This window comes from Chlorocebus sabaeus, chromosome 5 (assembly GCF_047675955.1).
Source record: "Chlorocebus sabaeus isolate Y175 chromosome 5, mChlSab1.0.hap1, whole genome shotgun sequence".
Lineage (NCBI taxonomy): Eukaryota > Metazoa > Chordata > Mammalia > Primates > Cercopithecidae > Chlorocebus > Chlorocebus sabaeus.
The window spans coordinates 18,832,147-18,854,363 of NC_132908.1; the positions used below are offsets into that span (position 1 = coordinate 18,832,147).

General features: G+C 44.2%; 1 protein-coding gene across 1 annotated transcript in view; it reads right to left on the minus strand.

The window, feature by feature from the left end:
• Positions 1–22,217, minus strand: part of PDILT (protein disulfide isomerase like, testis expressed) — a 39,746-nt gene that overhangs the window by 11,890 nt on the left and 5,639 nt on the right. Inside the window, exons 2-6 of the mRNA XM_007987149.3 lie at positions 12,609–12,815; positions 4,720–4,853; positions 3,462–3,599; positions 1,647–1,757; positions 1,437–1,562 (exon numbers count right to left, since the gene is read on the minus strand). Coding sequence (XP_007985340.3) covers positions 1,437–1,562; positions 1,647–1,757; positions 3,462–3,599; positions 4,720–4,853; positions 12,609–12,815 — 716 coding nt within the window. The remainder of the gene's footprint in view (positions 1–1,436; positions 1,563–1,646; positions 1,758–3,461; positions 3,600–4,719; positions 4,854–12,608; positions 12,816–22,217) is intronic.

Below are 22,217 nucleotides of genomic sequence, written 5' to 3' on the forward strand. Positions count from 1 at the left end.
GGCAACTGCTGCAACCACCTAGGGTCAGATACTTTCAGTTCGTTCATTCATCAGATTAAAGGCCCCACTGCGTGCTCCTCTTCTAGGTGCCAGGGAAATTGAAAAACACAGCAAACATATTAAAACCATCCTTGTCTACTTTCAACAAATATTTGCTGCCTTCTGTTGGCGCTGGAGCACAGAGGTGAGCAAGATAAGAGGTGCAATCTGTTGAAACAGTATCCATTCAACTGTTCATCATTGGCTGTGAAATGGATCGCAATCTATAAACGGCATTTGGGAAACTCACTAAGGTGACTGCAATTTAGAACTTCGTCTTCTGATGTAAGCCAAAGTAAATACCAGGAAGATTAAAGAGTTAAAAAGAATGGAAGAAAATAATGGCTAAGCATTGACTACTGTAAAATTGGAGAAATAGAGAAAAAGCAATTGGGTTGCAATCAATTTAACTATATCCAAAAACTTGCAGTAAAATTGGAAAAAAACAGCCCCCAAGAAATATATTTAACAAGAGGAATTCTTTCTGTGATTCGAACTGTCTTTTTTGAAAATAATGTGGTGGGATGTAGCATGAACATTATATATGTTATACTCTAGTGGCTTTATTTTAGGTTACAAAGTTCTCAATTGTTTTATTTAATTTCAGATTAATTTCTTTTTCAAAAGAGAATAAAAACCCCGCCGTGATTATACTTCCTATAAAGATGAAGAGAAAAATTAATCAAACAGTTTCCATAGTTCAGGTACTGCTAACTACCTTAAATACAGGAATAGCTTAGGGAAAACATTTGTTTCTAATGGTGATGATGACGATAATAAAAAGCATCCCTGATTGTAAAGCTTATTGCTTTACATATATATTTTCTAATTCTTACTACAACTGTCCATTTCATACATGAGGAGACCTCAGTATGGGGTTAAGAAACTCACCTGAGTGTAGTTTGCCAGAGAAAGAGAATTTGAACTTGGGTCTGCACAATGTTAAAGCCCAGAATCTTAGCAATTACTTGCCAGATAATCTGAAAGCCCCACCTTCAGGCTTTCATGTTCCCTGACCTCAGACAGCAGTGGTCTTTCCTCCCCCCACCTCCCGGCCAAATGATAATACTCTTAGTGTATGGAGTCCTCTTAGTGATCCATCAAAAAAGCAGGCACACCTTCATGTTCTCAGAGTAGACTTATTAGAAAGACGAGCGAAGGAGTGTAGATTTGGCATGAAGAGACACTGGGCAGGAAGAATGGAGGAGGCATATTTAAAATTAAATAGTAAATGATATGAGGCGTTGACATGCGAATCAGAAAACTGGCAGGCAGTTGCACATGCCGATCTTTCCTGGTTCAATTTATAATAAGCAGGGCAGGCAAACGCCCTCAGGGTCTGTAGGCCTTGAATCCTCATCCTGGAGTCCCAAAGAGCAATGGCGCACTCTACAAACCTTGTTTTGGAATTCCTTTGACGCCAGCTTATAATGCTGAATTATGATTCCAAATGACTCCGAGCTTTTGGAGACGAAGAGCAGCATGTGACTCATGATGTACAACTCGTAAATCAGATCCTTATTCTGAAATGACCGGGAAAATAGGTCATCCCAAGCACGCACAGTGGCCCCAGCTCCCTTTCCTCTGGGGACGCTTTACTCACTGACCTCAGCGTTGTATTCGATCACAAAATCTGTAAGGTGCTGTTTTATGACACGATTGAGTTCCTGTTTGTTGGTACTGTCATTAATAAGTTCTTGGCGGTTCACGATTTTTCCCTTGGACCAAAGGAGAAACACATTGGAGGACGGTAGCTTTCGTGATATAGCCATGTAATAAATATAAATAGCACCATTTTCTCCTTGGATGAAAAGAAAGCACCGAGGAATGGTGTCAGGTGTAGTCTGTAATGTAGGTAGTGAATAACTAGGAAGGGCTGCCCAGATTAGTCTGTGGGTGGAATCTGGGTAGGTGACAGTCATGAAAATCTCAGATCTATGGCAGGCCACAAGGAGTGTAATTGACTTAATGGCCCCAGCCATTGTCATGCTCTGTAATCCATCAAATATTAAAATATCTGTGCCAGGGCTGAGCAATTTCTCACATACTATTCCAACTAATGACTGACGGCTCGTTCCTATTAAGACAAGCCCGGTCCCAGGAGATTCAGGACTTCACTGATAGGTGTTAAATCAAGCTTAGCCTAAAGCTGCCTCCTTACATGTTTTAAGTTTGGCCTAAACGTTTCTCTATACATAGTGAACTATAACCTAAATGGAGGTGTAAATAGACCATCATAGCCTATACTTGTGCCAATCACTGAGTTTTGGCCAATCAAAGGTGGCCAACTGTTCAATCATTGTTAAACTAAGGCGAACACTGAGCTGTAACCAATCCTGCCTGCTGTTTCTGAACCTCACTTCTGTTTTTTGTACATCACTTTGCTTTTTCTGTCCATAAATCTTCTTCCGCCATGTGGCTTTGCTGGAGTCTGTCTGAGCCTACTCTGGCTTGGGAGGCTGCCTGGTTCATGAATTGTTCTTTGCTCAATTAAGTGCTTCAATTTCACTTGTCTAAAGTTTTTCTTTTATCATTATTATTCTTTTTATTTCTTGTTTTTCTTTTTGAGACAAGGTCTCATTCTGTTGCCCAGGCTGGAGTGCAGTGGTTTAATCAACTCACTGCAGCCTCAACCTCCCAGATTCGATCAATCCTCCTGCCTCAGCCTGCTAAGGAGCTAGCACTACAAGCACTTGCCACCATGCCTGAATAACTTTTTTTTTTTTTTTGTAAAGATGTAGTCTCACTATACCGCCCAGGCTGGTTTCGAACCCTGGGCATAAGGCTTCTTCCCTCATTTTATACTCTTGATCTAGGATGGTATCAATAAAGATAGAAATTAATGATTAAAGAGATATTTTGGTTATAAAATCAGTAGGGTTGTGGTGATGGATTGCCTATGAGAGGTGAAGGAGAGGGAAGTGTTAGAATGTTGGCTGGGTTTTCTGACTTGTTTAACTGGATGGGAGAAGTGGTTGCATCATTCCTTGAGCAAGAGAAAACACTGGGAGAGGACCTGGAGAGGAGATTATGACTTTGGGCTTAGCGGTGTTGAGACATCTGGTTGCACATAAAGATCTGCAGATTAGAGAAATCTCACTGGAGATGGATATTTATAAGACATGTGCGCGTAGCATAGATGGTAACTGCTGATGAAGGGTAGAAGGGGAAGCATGGAGTAGAAGAAAAGAGGGCATAGGATTGAGCCTTGATGAACTGCATTTACTGGTTAAATAAAGAGAAGAAGCTTAAACGGCTAGAAAGGCTGGAGTCACACTGGGAGACTGTGACTTCACAGAAGTCAGCTAGTCCAATGCCACTGAGCTCACAAGTGGCAGAACCGGAATTTGTAACCAAAGCTCATACGATTCCACTACTTTGAACTAGGGACCCCCTCACTAGCAATAGGATCAAAATCCTACCTTTTTGAACACCAGGACGCTGTCAAGGGTGACGTGGAAACGCCCAATGGCATTGCCAATCGTTATGACTCCAAACGTGAGCTCTGGAAAGTCTTTGATCACATCATAGAACAACTCTGCTACTTCTTCCTCTAAATCCTGTTTGGGAAAGGACGTTTGGAAAGGCTTCGGTAGAAATCAAGGTGCCTGCCTTATATAAGGTAAAGACGGCAGTGGTGGCTGATTCGTCTCTTCACTTTTTCAGGTACTGGGGTTTGGTTGGGTCACCCAAATCCTCTTTCGTGAGTATTTCATACTCAAAACGCTTCTCTGGCTATAACTAAAGCCAAAATAGGCAAGCCCTCAGAGATCAACGAAGAGAATTGATAAATGTGACCTTTTCCAGTCGCTAGAGTAAAGGCTGTTCTAGCCCAGTGATTGAGACTTTTAACATTTATTCCTTAGTTACTTTCAGAAGAGACAATTGATTTTACCACATGTAATACAAAATGTGAACTTAATATCAAGAATTTCAGCCTTCATTCTTTAGCTTGAAGGAAAATTAAGGCCAAATACCTCTCAAAGAAGTGGCAAAGGGTGAGGGAGAGAGGCAGATATTCTCTCTGTATTAAATATAATGCCCAAATTCTGCCTTCTACTGGGAGAAGGAGAGGAGTCACCAGTTTATAGCAAATGAATCAAGACACATGAGAAACTCATTCTCCAACAGCAAGAACAATTTGCAAGTTATTTATAAATACGAAAAACATCTATATGTAAGGCTATTATGAGACATTTCATGATTATATCTAAGTTACTTACGTTCTTCCCCAAACATCTCCTCCTACTGCACCTCTAAGGGTTGGCGTATTTTCGAATGAGTGCACGTTTATCCTGTGCTATTGATTTTAATATATGAGAATGCTTGGAAAGAGGTTAGGGAGAGAAACTGGCCTGGCCCAAGCACAGCTGGTGGCCTTCAGACTCACAGAGAACAATGTCTGAAACCAGAAACTAAGATATCCCTTTATTCAGTGATGTTCTAAATGGACCCCTAAGAAGATTAGCCACACTGTTAAAACCCATTAAGTACAGATGCCATTCTTCTCTCTTTTCTCTCCATTCCCGTTCATTTGAACCCTTGGAGCTTCCCCTAAAAACCAGCTCATTGGATGGAGAAAATTGGGCAACCAAAACAGAAGAGTCTCATCACCCATTCCCTCCCAGACACAGCACTTTCACCAGTTGAAAGCCTCCTCCCACCTCTTGGCCCCAGTACCTGGAAGAAGCCAACGATGACCAAGGGCCTGGATGTCACAAACTCTGCCACCTGCTGGCTGCTGTTGAACAAAAATGCTTTCTGGCTAATTTGTCGTCTCAACCAAACGACTAAGGCAGTAGATTCAACCACTCCTGGAGAAAGACACAGTCAAATGGATACCAGAGAAGTTTCCTCTTGAACCAAAGCAAGAAGCTGGTCCTTCTCCAGTTTAATGCATAGAAGCTTCTTGTCTCAGGCTCCCATCCCCTGAAGGCCAAGGTCAGTTCCTCCATTCCCCTCTTCCCCAAGCTCCAAGCATGGACATTAACAACAGCAGCTAAATGTTACTGAGCACTTACCGAGGCCCAGACACTGTACTGAATGTTTTGCATGTATTAAATCTTCACAATAATCTGCGAAATAGATACTTTTACTCTCCCCATTTTGCAGATGAGGAAACCAAGTTTCAACTGCCAACAGGCACCCAACTAGCAAACCTGAAGATCAAATTTAGGAGGAGGCATTTCCAGACTTCTTTTCCTATGCATTCTCCAAGGTGACAGGAAGATTGATTTATTTTTTAAAATCTCAATAAAATATAGCTGGAAAGACCACCTAGCTCTGTAACCTTGGGAAAATCCTATTATCCTTCTGTGTCCCCCATCCCTCAGCTGAGATTCAAACGCCCTCTCAGGTCATCCACTCCTGACTTCCATTTCTCAGCTATCGCATGGGTGGTGTCAAGCACACAAAAGTCTTAGCTTCTAAAATTAAGACACATCTATCATATCTGGAAAGACAAATTGGTGAGCCAGAGGTACGGAGGGCTACATACAGGTGAACATGTGTTTTTCTAGGATTATCAGTTTCACATGATGGAAAGTAATGTAAAATATTACATATTTGTATCTGCTACAGAACATTAAAAGTGAACATTTTAAATGAGTTTATGAGCTAAGCATGGCAGCCCATGCCCATGCCTATTTTCTAGCACTTCGGGAGACCAACGCAGGAAAATCACTTGAGGCCAGGAGTTTGGGACCAGTCTGGGCAACAGAGTCAGACATTCAGCTCTACAAAAAAAAAAAAAAAAAAAAAAAAAATTAGCCAGGCATTGTGGCATGTGCCTGCAGTCCCAGCTATTTGGGAGACTGAGGCAGAAGGATTGATTGAGCCCAGGAGTTCAAGGATGCAGTGAGCTATAATTGGCCTGGGAGACAGAGTGAGACCTTGTCTCTAAAATAAATAAATAAATTTATGAGATAAAGCAACATTCGTTGTGAGTAGCTTTGAACTACATCCACAGACTGTTATTCATTAACTCATTATTTATTTCTTCCCTCATTTATTTACTTGGCAAATATGTATCGAGTGCTTACTATCAAGTGCTGTACTCAGCCCTGGAGATATAAGGTTTAACAGAAACAAACACATTTACCACCTTTCACAGCTCTCATTCTGTTGAGGAAGACAACAATCAAATAAATACACAAACAAGGGCATCATTATACCCAAAGGAAATACTTGAAATCAAAATTCTGCCAGTCTGTAGCAAAGATGCCTGATGTAGACTGTAAAGTTAAGGAGGACTTCCTGGAGGAAATTGCGGATGAGCTGTAAACTAAAGAATGCACTGGGCCAGACAGAGTGGCTCACGCCTGTAATCCCAGCACTTTAAGAGGCCAAGGCAGGCAGATCACAAGGTCAGGAGATGGAGACCATCCTGGCTAACACAGTGAAACCCTGTATCTACTAAAAATACAAAAAATTAACCGGGTATGGTGGCACACGCCTATAATCCCAGCTACTCGGGAAGCTGAGGCGGGAGAATCGCTTGAACCCAGGAGATGGAGATTGCAGTGAGCTGACATCGTACCACTGCCCTCTAGCCTGGACAACAGAGCAAGACTCTGTCTCAAAAAAAAAAAAAAAGAAAAGAAAAAAAAAAAGAAAAGAAAAAGAAAAGAAAAGAAAAGAAAGAAAAGAATGCACTGGAGTTAACTAGGAGGCATTAAGGAGAGGGCAAGTCTTCTAGGAGAAGCAAACAGCCTATACAAAGTCCTGCAGCAGGACAAATTGCTACCTGAGGCTTGATGAATGCACCCTGAGCTACTAAATCAACTGCAAAGGCTCTACCTTCGGTATATTTGCTTTATTTCATGAGAACATGAAGCCTTTTCAAAAACTTATAATAAAGTAAATTTACATGCAGAAAGGTGCATAAATGATAATGTATGGTTAGATGGATTTTCACAAAATGAACACACCTGTGTAACTACAACCCAAATCAAGAACTAGAACATCATCAGATCCTCAGCAGTCGCTGCTGTGCTCACTCCCAGCCTCTACTCCCTCCACATCCAAGAGTAACCACCACCCTAACTACTACTACTACTTCTTCTTCTTCTTCTTCTCCTTCTCCTCCTCCTCCTCCTCCTCCTCCTCCTCCTCCTCCTCCTCCTCCTCCTCCTCCTCCTCCTCCTCCTCCTCCTCCTCCTCCTCCTCCTTCTTCTTCTTCTTCTTCTTCTTCTTCTTCTTCTTCTTCTTCTTCTTCTTCTTCTTCTTCTTCTTCTTCTTCCTCTTCTTCTTCTTCCTCTTCTTCCTCTTCCTCCTCCTACTCTTCCTACTCTTCTCCTTCTCCTTCTTCCTCTTCCTCTTCCTCTTCCTCTTCCTCTTCCTCTCCTTCTCCTTCTTCTTCTTCTTTTTATTTTGCTTTAAGTTCTGGGATACATGTGCAGAACATGCAGGTTTGTTACATAGGTATACATGTGCCATGGTGCTTTGCTTCACCTATCAACCTGTCACCTAGGCTTTAAGCCCCGCATGCATTAGGTGTTTGTCTTAATGCTCTCCCTTCCCTCGCCCTCCACCCCAACAGGCCCCAATGTGTGATGTTCCCCTCCCTGTGTCCAATGTGTTCTCATTGTTTAACTCCCATTTATGAGTGAAAATATGCGGTGTTTGGTTTTCTGTTCCTGTGCTAATTTGCTGAGGATGATGAATTCCAGCTTCATCCATGTCCCTGCAAAGGACATGATCTCATTCCTTTTTATGGCTGTATAGTATTCCAGCACTGCCCTAACTTCTAACAGCATACATTAGTCTGCCCTGTTCCTGAACTTCATATAAACGATCTTGGCTCTGGTTTCATTATGTTTGTGAGATTCAGCCACAGTTTTTCATGTACTTGAAGATTCATTTCCACTGCTGTGAATATTCCACAACTTATTTGTCCATTCTCTGCTGATGGGCATTAAGTTGCTCTCATTTTAGGGCCTTTTTTTTTTTTTTTTTTTTGAGACAGTTTATCTTTCTGTCACCCAGGCTAGAATGCAGTGGTGTGGTTGTGGCTCATTGCAGCCCCAATCTCCCAGGCTCAAGCCCTCCTCCCACCTCAGCCCCCTGAGTAGCTTGGACTATAGGCATGTACCACCACACCTGGCTAATTTTTTTTTTTTTTTTTTTTGAGACAGAGTCTTACTCTGTTGCCCAGGCTAGAGTGTAGTGGCTCAATCTTGGCTCACTGCACCTCCGCCTCCCAGGTTCCAGTGATTCTCCTGGCTCAGCCTCTCGAGTAAGTGAGACTACAGGCGTGTGCCACAATGCCCGGCTACTTTTTTAGTATTAGTTGAGACAGGGTTTCACCATGTTGGCCAGGCTGGTCTTGAACTCCAGGCGATCTTCCTGCCTCGGCCTCCCAAAGGGCTGGCATTATAGGCTTGAGCCACCATGCCCAGCCCACACCTAGCTAATTTTTAAGCAATTTTTAGTAGGACAAGGTTTTCTCTGTGCTGGGATTACAGGCATGAGCCACAGCACCCGGCCGAAACTGCTCTATTTTCTTCACGGAGTCTATCCGTTCTTGAAATTATTATGATGATTTTTTGCTAGCTTGTTCAGTGTGAGCTCCCAGTAAGCTCCTATAATGCTTGGCACATAGTAGGTGCTTAAGGAATCTTTCTAGAATGAATGAAGGGGCTGAATGAGTCATTAGGGAAGCTGGTTTGAGGAAACTTGATCTTGGGCCACCTTCTTGGGGATGTGTGAGCTCCATTTGCCCCTCTGGCCCCTGTGGGACCAAAGTAGCTATGAACTCTGCAAGCTGTTGATTCCTTTGTGCCTGCAGATCAGGCACTGCCCTTGTCGGGGACCTCCTTTGGTACTTGGCTCTGTGCCAGAGGACACGGTGACAACTGAAGTGTGAATGCAATGTCAATGATTGACTAGGGCCGGCGCTGGGCTGCATATTTCCAGGCACAAGTTGTGGCTGCATCATTAATAGAGGCCTAGAGGCAACCTGAGTCTCCCTCCTTCCAGGGTGGTGGTCATCAATCCTTGGAGATTAGACGAGAACGGGACTGGGGCTTTGACCCCACAAGGACTAAATCCCACCTGCGTCCTAAGAGGGGTTTTTATCAAAGTCACATTGCAGAAGATGCGTAAAGCACTGTCTCCTCTCAGGTCAGAGGAGCCCTGGCAAGTAGGCAGAACTGGCATTACTCATCCTGTTTAGAAAAAGAGAAATTGGGCCAGGTGCGGTGACTCACACCTGTAATCCCAGCACTTTGGGAGGCCCAGGCAGGTGGATCACGAAGTCAAGAGATTGAGACCATTCTGGCCAACATGGTGAAACCTCATCTCTACTAAAAATACTAAAAATTAGCTGGGAGTGGTGGCACATGCCTGTAGACCCAACTACTCGGGAGGCTAACGCAGGAGAATCGCTTGAACCCGGGAGGTGGATGTTGCAGTGAGCTGAGATCGCACCACTGCACTCCAGCCTGGCAAAAGAGCAAGACTCCATCTCAAAAAAAAAAAAGAAAGAAAGAAAGAAAGAAAGAAAGAAAGAAAGAAAGAAAGAAAGAAAGAAAGAAAGAAAAGAAAAGAAAAGAAAAGAAAAGAAAAAGAAAAAGAAAAAAGAGAGAAATTGGAATCCTGGTTGTAAAAGGCTCGTTGAAGTTCTCATGGCTACTGCTCATCCTAAAATCGAGGCATCCTCAGTCCTTGTCTCGGCTTCATCCTGACGTCCCCCTTCCCCTTTCCCTGGCTGGAAGTAATACTGAGGAAGTAAGCCCAGCAGAAATATGGTAGGTATTTTACCCTATGCCTGCCTGCAGTGGGTGCTTCCAATTCCATGTATTCAAACTCAAAAACTATTATTATTATTTTAAAATTTAGAGACAGGATCTCACTCTGTCACCCAGGCTGAAGTGCAGTGGTGCAATCATGGCTCACTGTAACCACAAATTCCTGGGTTCAAGCGATTCTCCCATCTCAGCCTCCTGAGTAGCTGAGAATACAGGTATCCGCCACCACACCTGGCTACGTTTTAAGGTTTTTGTAGAGACAGGTCTTGTTATGTTGACCAGGCTGGTCTCAAACTTCTGGGCGCAAGTGATCTTCCCATCTAAGCCTCCCAGACTGCTGGGATTACAGGTGTGAGCCACTGCACCTGGCTCAAAAACTATTTGTTAAGAGCTTAATTGTTCCAGGCATTGGACTAGAATCAGAAAACTAATAGTCCGATGATAATAACGAACACATCTGCCACTTGCTTAGAGTATAGTGCAATGTAAAGCAGATTTCAACATACTACAGCCTGTAGTCCAAATCAGGTCTGCTGTTTGAATGTATTAATAAAACTTTATTGGAACACAGTCATTCCCATTTGTTAACACGTGGCTGCCTTCACATTGCATCAGCAGATCTGAGTAGTTACAACAGAGACTGCCTGGCCTGTAGGACCTGAAATATTAATGATCTGGGCCTTTGCAGAAAACTTTTGCTGACTCCACCACTACTCGCTGGGGAGCTTTGAAGAAGTTATTCTGCCTTTGTGTGCCTCAGTTTCTCCATATGTAAAAGCACCTCTTATATTGGGGTGTTATGACATAGGAGAAGGGTCTAGAACAATGCCTGGAACACAGTATATGCTACAGGTATGTGTCAGGCCGTGTGCCTTGCAAACATCATTTTATCTTCCCAACAATGTAGAGGGATCGATCTTTTCACCATCCCCATTTAACAGATGAAAAAAACTGAGATTCGACGAGAGGCAGTGATTGTTTCTTAAGCCTGCAGTAAGGATTTGGATGCGGAGGGGAGTGCTGTCAATTCTGGCAATCTCTTTAGAGGACTCAGGAGTGCAAGTGAGATCAGCCACTGCCCTTGTGATGCTCTCTGTAGAGAACACGCAATAAGTAGCAGATGTAATTCTTTGAGGCCAGGGCCTTGACGGGGAAAACACAGATGCTGTGAGGCCACAGACGTGGAGCAGGCACTCTGGCCTGGGCAGTCAGGGGAGACTTCCTAGAGGGGGTGATGATGAAGCTTCCTGTATGGCAGAAGAGGTCCCAGGCACTGGTTTCCCTGACGAAGGGGGCTCAGAGGTCAAATGCCTTGGGGACCTTCTCTGCTAGTTTCACCCACAGTCTGGAAGTTGCCATATTGTTACTTTGTCGCCTCTAAGTGGAGTCAGGTCTCTCCTGCCCTTCAGGAAGGAAGGTCATCGCAGCACCTGGGCCACTCCATTAGCAGTCATGGGCTCCGATGACCTAGGGCCTCTCATTTCCTCATAGCTCTCCCCAGAGCAAACACATCACAAAGGGCTCCTTGCTGGTGTCAGTGAGTCCCCCTTGTTGAGGGTCATCCCCTGGTATCCATAGGAAACGGCACCCTCTGTTGCTTCTCTCACTGCTCCTGCCCTCCCTCCCCATGTCTTCTCTCGCCCACACAGCCACCACCTTCCCACAAGCCTACTGGGAGCTGCAACCCTGCCCTTAGGTGACTGCTCTGAGGTTCTCTTGCGGTGCCTTGCTCTGGGTCTATCCTGTGTCTTTTATGCCCTCTTGTGTCCGTTCTGAGAACTGCAAAGCATCCTGCAGTTCCCTGGATGTGTGTTTCTTGCAAATAACACTGAATCTGGCTTATTGGATGCTGGCTATACACCAGATCCAGTGGAAGGCAGTTTTTGTTACTCAAGACTCAATAATTTAAAATATATAATGGGAACATTCTACTGGCACAACTGTTACAGGCGCTTCTGTGTTCATCAGTTTTGTTACTTCCATCCTTCCATCCATTTATCCATCCTGCATCCATGAATATCTTCATACATGTAACTTTCTAAAAGTGGGACTACCATATGTGCCATACTAGTACCTTATTCTCTATACATCCTCAACATCAAGAGAGGGCTTGGCACATGGTAGCTTGTAATAAATGGATGTTGAATAAATGAATGAATGAGTTAATCAATGAATGAAAAATATGATGATAGAACTTAAAGTGTTTGGTAGACACTGCATCCCAAACCTGTCTTGTTCCATCATCTCCCAATTTCCCTTTTGGCTAACTAGTGCTTCCCTAGTCCTAGGACTCTGTCAAAATCATTCTAAAGTCGAATATTAGGAGTGGGAAGTGAAGTTAGAACTTAATCTCTGATGTCTGGTTTCTAAGCCATGCACCCCACCCTCCCACCTCTTGGTGTTTCTAGGGCCCATCAGCTGAGCTGCAAGCTGTAGTAGAGGCAGCTACATATTCACTGAACCCGTTTTCTTTCTAAAGACAGAGCTGAACTGTATTTCTCAGCCTTTCTTGCAGTTGGTTCGGGCCATGTAGCCAGAATTCTGGTCAACGGGGTGTGAATAGAAGTGATACTTCCCACTGTTCATGGCCAGGGCCGTGAGCAGTACTCATGGTGAACTTCTACCCCTTACCCAAACTGCTGTTTGGATACAGAGGAAAGAGCAAGTGGTTCCAAGACCCTAGAAAAGGGCAGAGTCACAAGCTGGAGGGGCCTGGGTCCCTGAGAGGCTGCATGGAGCAGAGCCTCCCACCTTTACCCTATGGCTGTTAAGTGGACTTTCCATGAACATGAAACAAATGTGACACACAAGCACCATTACCTTTGCAGTTGATGGGCTCCAACCTGTTGCCCTCAAAAAACAGCTTCAACTGCGGGGCCTTGGTAATCCCAAACTCCTGCTGAAGCTCTTTCTCTACAGTAATGTCCACTTTGCCAAAGCCGATCCCATTCTTGCCTTTGCCCATGATCTCCACAGCTTTGCCCAGCTCTTCCGCCAAGTTCCTGGATTGCTTTGAGGATGGGTTGTCTGAAAGAGAATGAAGACAAAATTCAAGAGAGCCTTTCCTCGCTCCCCGTCTCCAACAGTGGATTATTTGTTGGACCTGCTTAGCTCCCGGAACCTTTCTTGTGCTCAGCTGCTAATGGCTGAATTTTCATAAATGTGACAGGATGTGAGACACAATGATTCATGAAATTGGACAATCTGGGAGATGTCTATCAAGGTTCTTTGGATTCAGTAGCATTGGAAACAATACAACCGTGGTCAACTTTACTCAATCTCTCTGAGCTCCAATTTTCTCTTGTGTAAAGTGGGGGAAAATAATAGTGGTTACTTCAAGGAATTGTCAGAGTTAAATGAGATTTATGTCACAATTGGCTATAATTGCTTATTGTTTTCTAAGAGCTCTATGTGCCTTAAGCCATTTACTTCCCTCTATAACTCTGTGGGATAGGTATTATATCAATTTTATACCTGAGGAGACTGAGGCACAACAAATGACTTACTTGCCCAAGGCCCTATGACAATGGAGGTATGGCCAGGGTAAGAGCCCACTCCGTCTGGCTGTCGAGTTCTTCTTTTCTAACCTCCACTAGGCACGTAAACACTTGGCATAATGCCTGGCACAAGTTAAGTACATGATGCATTCTTACTACTGCTTCCATTATTATGGTAAAATTTCTGTGGTCAAAGCAGGACCCAAGCAATGATTACACAAAAGCATGCAGAGTGGTATAATGGACATTGGAGACTCAGATTCGGGGAGGCTGAGTGCAGGACGAGGGTTTAAAAAAAAAAAAAAAAAAACTGCCTATTGGGTAGAATGAACATGACTCAGGTGATGGGTGCACTAAAATCTCAGACCTCACCACTATACAATTCATCCATGTAACCAAAAGCCACTTGTACCCCCAAAGCTATTAAAATAAACAAAAACAAACCACTCAATAGCATAGACACGATGATCACATTTATGGAATTTTTAAGAAGTGTATGCACAGGGAAAAAGAAGTCTAGAGGGAAATTTTCCAAACTATTAAAATTTTTTGTTTTTAAAAAATTCTGTGGTCAGAAATTATGGCGAGACAGAGAGGAAACCTGAGAGCTCATGAACGCCATCTGGTGGAACTTCCTGGAGCTAACAGGCCAAATTGGGCCTCTGCCGTTGCCCAGCATATAACTGGACAGGGGACTTTCGTAGGTAAGGAAGGCCAGGTGTGGGAAGGGCAGGGAGAGGGGAGGTTATGGTGTTCCACTGAGCCCACCTTCTTGCATGGGGGAAATCGAAGAGACCTGAAACTCTCCATTAAGCGGTCTGATCTGGACGCCTTGGCCCCTCACGTTGCTGGACAGTGGGGAGGGAGTGGGGAAGCCCTCTTCTGGAAGCAGTATCAGGGAGCTGGCACGTGACCTTGGCAGTGGAAGAGGCTTTTCTGGCTAAACGGAGGGGACTAAAAGGCGCCCAAGTTTGCCTTTCTTCCTCCTGATAACATTGTGAGGCTGCAGGTCCCTCGCTACCCCATGACTGAGGAAGGGGGCTGAGCCAGGGCAGCGGGTCATTGATTGCCTTTCAGACCGAAACATTTTATCTTTTTTACTGCCCCCCACCCCCTCGGTCCATCTGGAGCACTTGGAGAAAGTGCAAATCACCTCTGCCGCGGAGGGCAAGTTCCAAGTCCAACGGAGAGGTGTTTTGTAAAGTGCAGCTCAGAAAGCACGGCCCCGGGACAGCTGGCGCAGGCCCGGTTGCTGGTCAGCACGCCTGCTCCTGCAATGGGATCTGAAAGTGAATGATCGCTTTCATTAAACTCCCGGTCAATGGACGGGAAGTGGGGACTTTGAGCCTCCCTCCTGGATCGATGCCCCTCCACTGCCTGCTTTGTCACCGCCATCGCCTTCGATACTCCCCATCCATCATCACCAGCATGCACTGGCCAATTGCTGGCTGCTCTGGTCCCTGAGGCTCTCCCCGGCTTCCTCCTGGATGTGGCCATGCTGGACTCAGGATTGCTGATTGACATAGAATCCGAATCTGAGCTTCTAAGGGCGGAAGCTCAGGGCAAGAGAAACACTTGGAATGATTGTCCAGATGGTAGAGCAAATTTCAGAGGTTTCACACACAACCCAGTGCCCCTCGGTGTCTGGAATGCTGGGTTCTGAGAGCTAGATTGATGGGGCCTATGATAACAGCAATGGAGAGTCATTCATTCATTTTATGCGTTCATTCATTTCTTCATTCATACAATGAATCTTTTAGGATATGCCATGTGCCAGGCACTGTCCTGGGGATTGGGGATGTAACAGTGAACAGATAAAAACCCCTGCTGTCACTGGAAAAGGCAGGAAATAAGCAAAATAACAAAGGAAAATACGTGCTGAGTTAGATAATATGTGTTTTGGAAAAGAACAGGAGAGTTGGAGGTTGGCAGTATTAGGGAAATTGCAAAGTTAAGTAGGAGGCTAAAGATGGCTCACTGAGAAGCAATGTTTTAATAAAGATGGAGAGAAATGAGAGAGGAAGCCATGTAGACATCTAACAGGAGATAGTAATTCCTGGTAAAGGGTCAGTATATGCAAAGGCCCTGAGGTGGGGCATGTGTGACATGTTCAAGGTATGACAAGAAGTCCATTGCGTCTGGAGCAGAGTGAGCTGGGGCCAGGGGACAGGTGACGTAGGGTCTTGCAGGCCACTGAATGGACTTTGACTCTTCCCAGAATATGGAATGGTACCAGAGGGTTTGGAGCAGAGGTGGATGTGATCTGAGTTACTTTTCTTTTTTTTAAACGGATTTCGTTCTGTGGCCCAGGCTGGAGTGCAGTGGCACCATCCTGGCTTACTGCAACCTCCACCTCCTGGGTTCAAGCGATTCTCCTGCCTGGGCCTCCTGAGTAGCCGGCACAGGCACGCACCACTAGGCCCTGCTAATTTTTGTATTTTAGTAGAGACGGGGTTTTACCATGCTGGCCAGGCTGGTCTCGAACTCCTGACCTCAGTGGTGATCTGAGCTACTTTTTAACTGGATTTCTCTGAATATTATATGGAGATTAGATGAAAGGGGGGAAAATGGATGCAGGTAGACCAGTCAGAGGCTACTACAGTAATCCAGGCAAGAGATGGTGATGGCTTTGGGCCAGGAGAGTGGTAATGGAGGGGCTGAGACGTGATTCCATTCTAGAGAAATTTGAGAGGAGGAGTTTGGATATGGAAGATGGTGAAAGAGCAGAGTCCAGGGTGACTCTGAGGTTTTGATCTGAGTGACTTACGATTATGTAGGATCTTTTCCTATGGAAAGATGATCATGATGATGTCACTATCATCACCATAATGATGATGATATTGATGGTGATGTTGATAATAAGAATAGTAATAATAATAACACGTATTGATGCTTTACTATGCTAAATACTTTGCTTAGTGTTCCATGCATTTTCCTGGTTAATCTTCAGAACAACCCTGTGAGTTATCTATGATTGCAAGCAGGAATATCACCGATAAGGAAATGGAAGCTCAGAGGTCTTACAGCTAGTATGCGGTTAGGCTGAGCGTCAACTTGAAGGCAGACTAGCTGCAAAGTTCATGCTCTAAATGACCAAATTAGCCAGCTGGTCTGAAAAATCTTTCTTTTTCTCGGAGCAGATTGATAGGGGCACGTTTTTCATTTCTTCTGTTCCAGGTGGTTCCCATCAGAGCAGAGACAACCTATAGAGCCAATGCCACTCTTTAAAATTTAGAGTCCGATTTTCCAGCTTCTTTCTTTAAAAATTTTGCAAATTGGGCCAGGTGTGGTGACTACACGCCTGTAATCCCAGCACTTTGGGAGGCTCAGGCAGGCAGACCACCTGAGGTCAGGAGTTCGAGACCAACCTGACCAATATAGAGAAACCCCATCTCTACTAAAAATACAAAATTATCCTGGTGTGGTGGCACATGCCTGTAATCCCAGCTACTTGGGAGGCTGAGGCAGGAGAATCGCTTGAACCCGGGAGATGGAGGTTGTGGTGAGCTGAGATTGCGCCATTGTACTCCAGCCTGGGCAACAAGAGTGAAACTCCATCTCAAAAAAAAAAAAAAAAAAAAAAAAAAAATTGCAAATTGGTTTTCCTGTGGGTTCTGGAACCTTGAATTCCAAGTTTGTAGGTGTGAAATGAATGCATACACCCCTCAGGTCTCAGCATCTACATTCTGCCCTGGTCAACTGGAAATGCCAGTTTGGCCAGGTGTGGAGATAATTCACATGTGTATTGGCACTTAGGCTGAGCAGTGCCCAGTAGGCTGTAGATGGACAGAGACCCCTTTGCTGTGAGGCCAAGAGCGCCCATGGGCCCAACTTCCGTCAGGCCCTGAGCTCTCAGGTCCTAGCTCATTGTCTGCCATATACTAGATGCTCAATTAACATAAATTCCTTAGGTTATCTTATCAGAGGCAGTTATGGTGGTTTACAGTGCTTGTAGCCCAGGAAAGTTGTTTTTATTTTTTTAAGTCTCTGTGACTCAGTTTCCTCATTCATAAAGTGGGGTTATTAATAGATCCTACATCTTAGAGTGATCCTACAAAATAAGACAAGGTGTGCAAAACTTTGGTACAAATAAACATTAGCTATTTTGATGACATAGGAGAAGACTCTTTGGTATTGCTCTGACCAGATTCTCTCTGGGAAGGGGGGGTCCCATGGCGATGTCAGGAACCCCAAAAGATCTTCTGGCTACTGATGAAAGGGAACAACAGTGACCATCACCAAACCATCCATTACAAGTTCTAGGCCTATATGGGGCTCTCATGTGGGTTTCAGGGTAAGCACATGGGACTCAGGGCCGTGTTAGAATAGGCAGTGGCTCCCTGACTGTCTGCTTGGTGTGTAGATGTGCTAATGGCTAATGGACCTAGAATTAATGTTTGCCTGGTCTTTAGTAGAAAACCCCAGGTTCCCTTCTCTGAGCAGTGAATGTGAGTCAGAGGAGGGGCTGATAGGTGATGGGGAGGTGATGAGCATGGGAACTGGAGTTTGATCCCAGCACAAGGAACTTAAGTTTGCCTTTCTTTAGACCAGTGGTTCTCAGTGGGGGACATTTTGCAAGGTCTGGAGGCATTTTGGTTGTCACAACTGGAAAATGAGATGCTACTGGCATCTAGTGGATAGAGGCCAGGGATGCTGCTAAACATTCTACAATGCACAGGACAGCCCCAGCCCTACAAGCAAAGAATTATCTAGTCAAATGTCCATAGGGCTTAGGATGAGAAACCCTACTTTAGATCCAACTTCTGATCGAGCATGAAAAAAATATTCTGAGAATAACCCTCTCCCCATTGCATAGGGCCATGCGCAGTATACAGAGGTGCTCACAGTCGATAGGGACTTCAGGATTGTCATCAATCTCTTCTTGTTTCTCGGAGGTCAGCCGCCAATTTGTTCTGACCATTGCAATGGCCTTTAAGTTTTTAAAAGATCTGTACCTCCCTATTTTTCTGGCCTCATTTTCTACTTCTCTTCTCTTCAGAAACCCTATATCTTTAGTCACATGGGTACAATCTCCCTCACCCCAGGGTATTTTTACTTGCTGTTCCTTCTGCCCTAAATCTGCATAGATCACTCCTTCACCATCTTAAGATCTTTGCTAAAGTGTTACCTTTCTAGGGAAGCTGTCCCTGACCATCCTATTTAATACTACAGCCTCATCTCCGTCTACCTCATGCATTCCCTATCGCTCTTCTCTATTTTTCTCCACAGTACTTTTAACCATAGGAAATACTATGTATTTTACTTATTTATTTGTTTATCTTTTGTCTTCTGTCACCAGGATGTCAGTTCCAGGAGGGCAAGGATGATCATCTGTTTTGTTCACCACCATATCCTCAGTGCCTACAATATATCTGGCAAATAACCAGTATTCAATAAATACTGAAGGAATGAAGTTTCCAATGATCAGCACAGTGTAAGAGGATGAATTTAGCACCAGTTTTGGTGTCAAGCTTGGTCTCAAACCCAGGCTTCACTACTTACCAGTTGTGTGACCTTGGGCAAATGATCTAACCTTTCTGACATTTACATGCTTCATATACAAGATGGGGACAAGGTTATCAAGTGCAGTGCCTGAAACACAGGTGCTTGATAAATGGCCTTTGTCATCATCATCACCACTGTTGTCATTATCATCACCATAACCATCATCACCAGCACTATCATCACCACTGTCATCACCCTCATCATGACAGTCATCATCACCAGCACTATCATCACCACTGTCATCACCCTCATCATGACAGTCATCATCACCAGCACTATCATCGTAGTTTTCATCATAATCACCATAACGATCATGGTCATCAGCACCATCATCACCATTGTCATTATCATCAGCATAGTTAGTAATCATTATTACCAGTACCATCATTGCCATTGTCATCACCATCATAACAATCATTATCACCAGCACCATCATCGCCCTTGTCATCATCATCACCATAGTTAATAATCATGATCACTAATACCATCATCGCCATTATCATCATCATCATAATCATTATCACCAGCACCATCATCGCCCTTGTCATCATCACCACCATAATTAATAGCCATTATCATCACCATCATCACCATTGTCACCATCATCGCCATTGTCATCATCACCACCATAATTAATAGCCATTATCATCACCATCATCGCCATTGTCATCATCATCATCTTCATCATTATTCCATCCACATTACCATCTCCACATCATGCTCGCCATCATCATCTAACCTACTCCCAGGACAGAATCTTATCACCTCTGCCTTAGAGACAAGCGATAAAGGACCCTAGACAGCTCCTAATCTTATCTTGACCTCTCCCCACTAATGGTAGTTAATCCCCTCTCCTTGATTCATTCAAGTTAATGTAGATGAAGAAAACTGTGGGTCAAAGGAAATCTCATTCACCCATCTATTCATTCGTTTAACATCTATGGAAGCCTACCATGCTCCAAGCACAATGCTGAATGTTAGGAATCAGGAGATGAGTAAGATTTGGCCCCCAACATCATGCAATGTACACGATGAAAAGCAGTTTTGATACCATATGGCAACTGCTATGAGAGAGAGGGTAAAAAGGCGGTGGGAGCATAGGAAGGCCTCCCAGCCAGACTAAGTGGGAGTGAAGGTGGACACAGCCTACCAATGAGGGGCATGAACTTCACAATCCAGGTGAAGGAGTGTAGGAAGGATACTACGGAAGCTGCAAGTGCAAAGCCCCAGAGACTGTAGCCATGGGCTAGATCAAGCAGAAGACCTTAGCTACTGAGTGACCTGATCAGATTTGCATTTTAGAAGAAGTCTCTCTGGGTGCATTGCAGGACAGCATTGGAGAAGGCAGGGAGGCCATCTCAGAGGCTGTTGCAGTGGTTCAGGTGAGGTATAATGAGGCCAGAACCAAGGCTGTGGTGGCAGGATGGGGATAACAGAGATTGAAGGAATTTAGAAAGTGGCATCCACAGGACGTGATGATGGATTGCATGTGAGAGTAGAGGAATCAAGAACAACCTTGAGGTTTCTGACTTTGACACTGAGTGGATGGTAGTACCGTCAGTGAAGCCAGGACATACAAAGCAGCAGATTATTGGGACCAAATCAAAGATGTTGAGGTCTGTTGTGGACATGTGGCATTTGGGACCGTGAGGAACATTGAGAGGAAAGCTCCCTCAACCCCTGGCTCTTGGCCTGGAGTTCTCAGAGAGAAGAGAAAGCTGGTCATCCATTAAGGATTTGAGCGACTCAGGCGGTCCCTGGGGGGCAGTGTCTGAAAATAATCTCTTTTTCGAAGAGTCCATTTACCCTTAAAGAAAGCTTTTATAGTGCTTTCCCCAAGTGATTTGTTTTTCCAAAGGCCACTTTAGAAAGCCTGCTAATTTTTTTGAGAACTCATTTTGAATTTAATTGTGTATTGGCAGGAATCAAAGATTCAAATGTAATGAGATTAATTGAGTGTCCCTTTTAGATAAGAAAATTTTTGCTGCTGTCGAGTTCACTGCTCTGGAATACCTGCTAGTGGAAAGGCTTTAGCTTTGAAGTATGCACATTGGTTGTTGTCGAATGCAATTGAAGAATGTGAAATTGATTGGCTCCCTCTGTAGCCCCAGATTTAGTGTCAGTTCTTATGTCATAAGAACTAAAGAACCATGAACTCACCCTTCTGCCCTGATTAAAACAGGGCAGAGCCTACTATTCTCGTGCGGACTGGACAGGTTTCCCAGCCTTATCCATCCACTACACCGTTTTTGGAAGGGGAATGTGTTGAGGTGTGTTTTGTGGTTGTGTAAATGTATGGCTCTAAGCCTTTCAACACCTCCATTGAGGGTCCCAGATTAGAAATTAGGGCTACAGCAAAAGAGATGGTTTGGATGTTTTATCTGTGCAAACCATTAGTTTATCAGTTCCACAGCAAGTGGAGTAAGACTGCAAGGTTCTCTGCTCTTCCCTGTAAAAGTAACCATGAAACAGATGCGCAAGTGCTGGCCTGAATTCTAGTGTGGATGAGGGATGTGCAGATCTAGCTGGAGGAGTCTTTCAGCAAAGTGGAAATGCCTGCCCTGCTCACAAGCTCATGTAAAGAAAATGGTCCAGGGTGAATTTCTCTTACAAGGTATTGCTCAAAGGGCTTTGAAGTAAAATCAAACTGGCATCCTGATGAACAGCCTGAGCTAGGGGGAGGTCACAAGGTTGGAACTACGTTGATGAAACTTCAAGCAACAGGCATGTTTAGTATTGGATGGAGGCAAAAATGACCCAATTGGACATTCCTTGTGGGAACCATAAGTGTTAAGGGTACAAAAAGAAGGCGATTCATGCTTCCATGAAGTGGCAGCATAACCTAGCTGGGGAGGCACCGGGACTCAGGGGGACTGACTTATTGATGCTCCCACATCCCCAAATTTCCTCATGTAAGTGGCACCACTCACAGAGTATACCTCAAATGAGAAGGACAAGGATTGAGGAAGGAGATTGGAAGACCGAATTTCCAGCAAGGAAATAGACTCAAATGTCATGGGGGTAAAGCAGAGAGTGTGACAGTGTGAGGTTGGCAGGACAGGAATATGGCAAATAGATAAGCATGTTCTCTGACCACAAGGAAAAATCACAACTCAGCTTCAGCCAGTTGTCACCGTGTAAGACTGTGGGTCAGTGCTTCCAGATCTTCTGATTTTTTGAAGAGCTGATGCAAATTCAGTTTTAATTGTGACATGCTTCATTTCTTTTTTATTTTATTTTATGTATTTATTTTTCTGTCAAACACATTTTTTTTAATTCTTATTATACTTTAAGTTCTAGGGTACATGTGCATAATGTGCAGGTTTGTTACATGTGTATACATTTCATTTCTTTTAAACACCGCATGGGCCAGCTGCCAACTCATGGGCTCAGTTCCTGGGCTTCCTGTTGTATCCTTAGTTTCAAT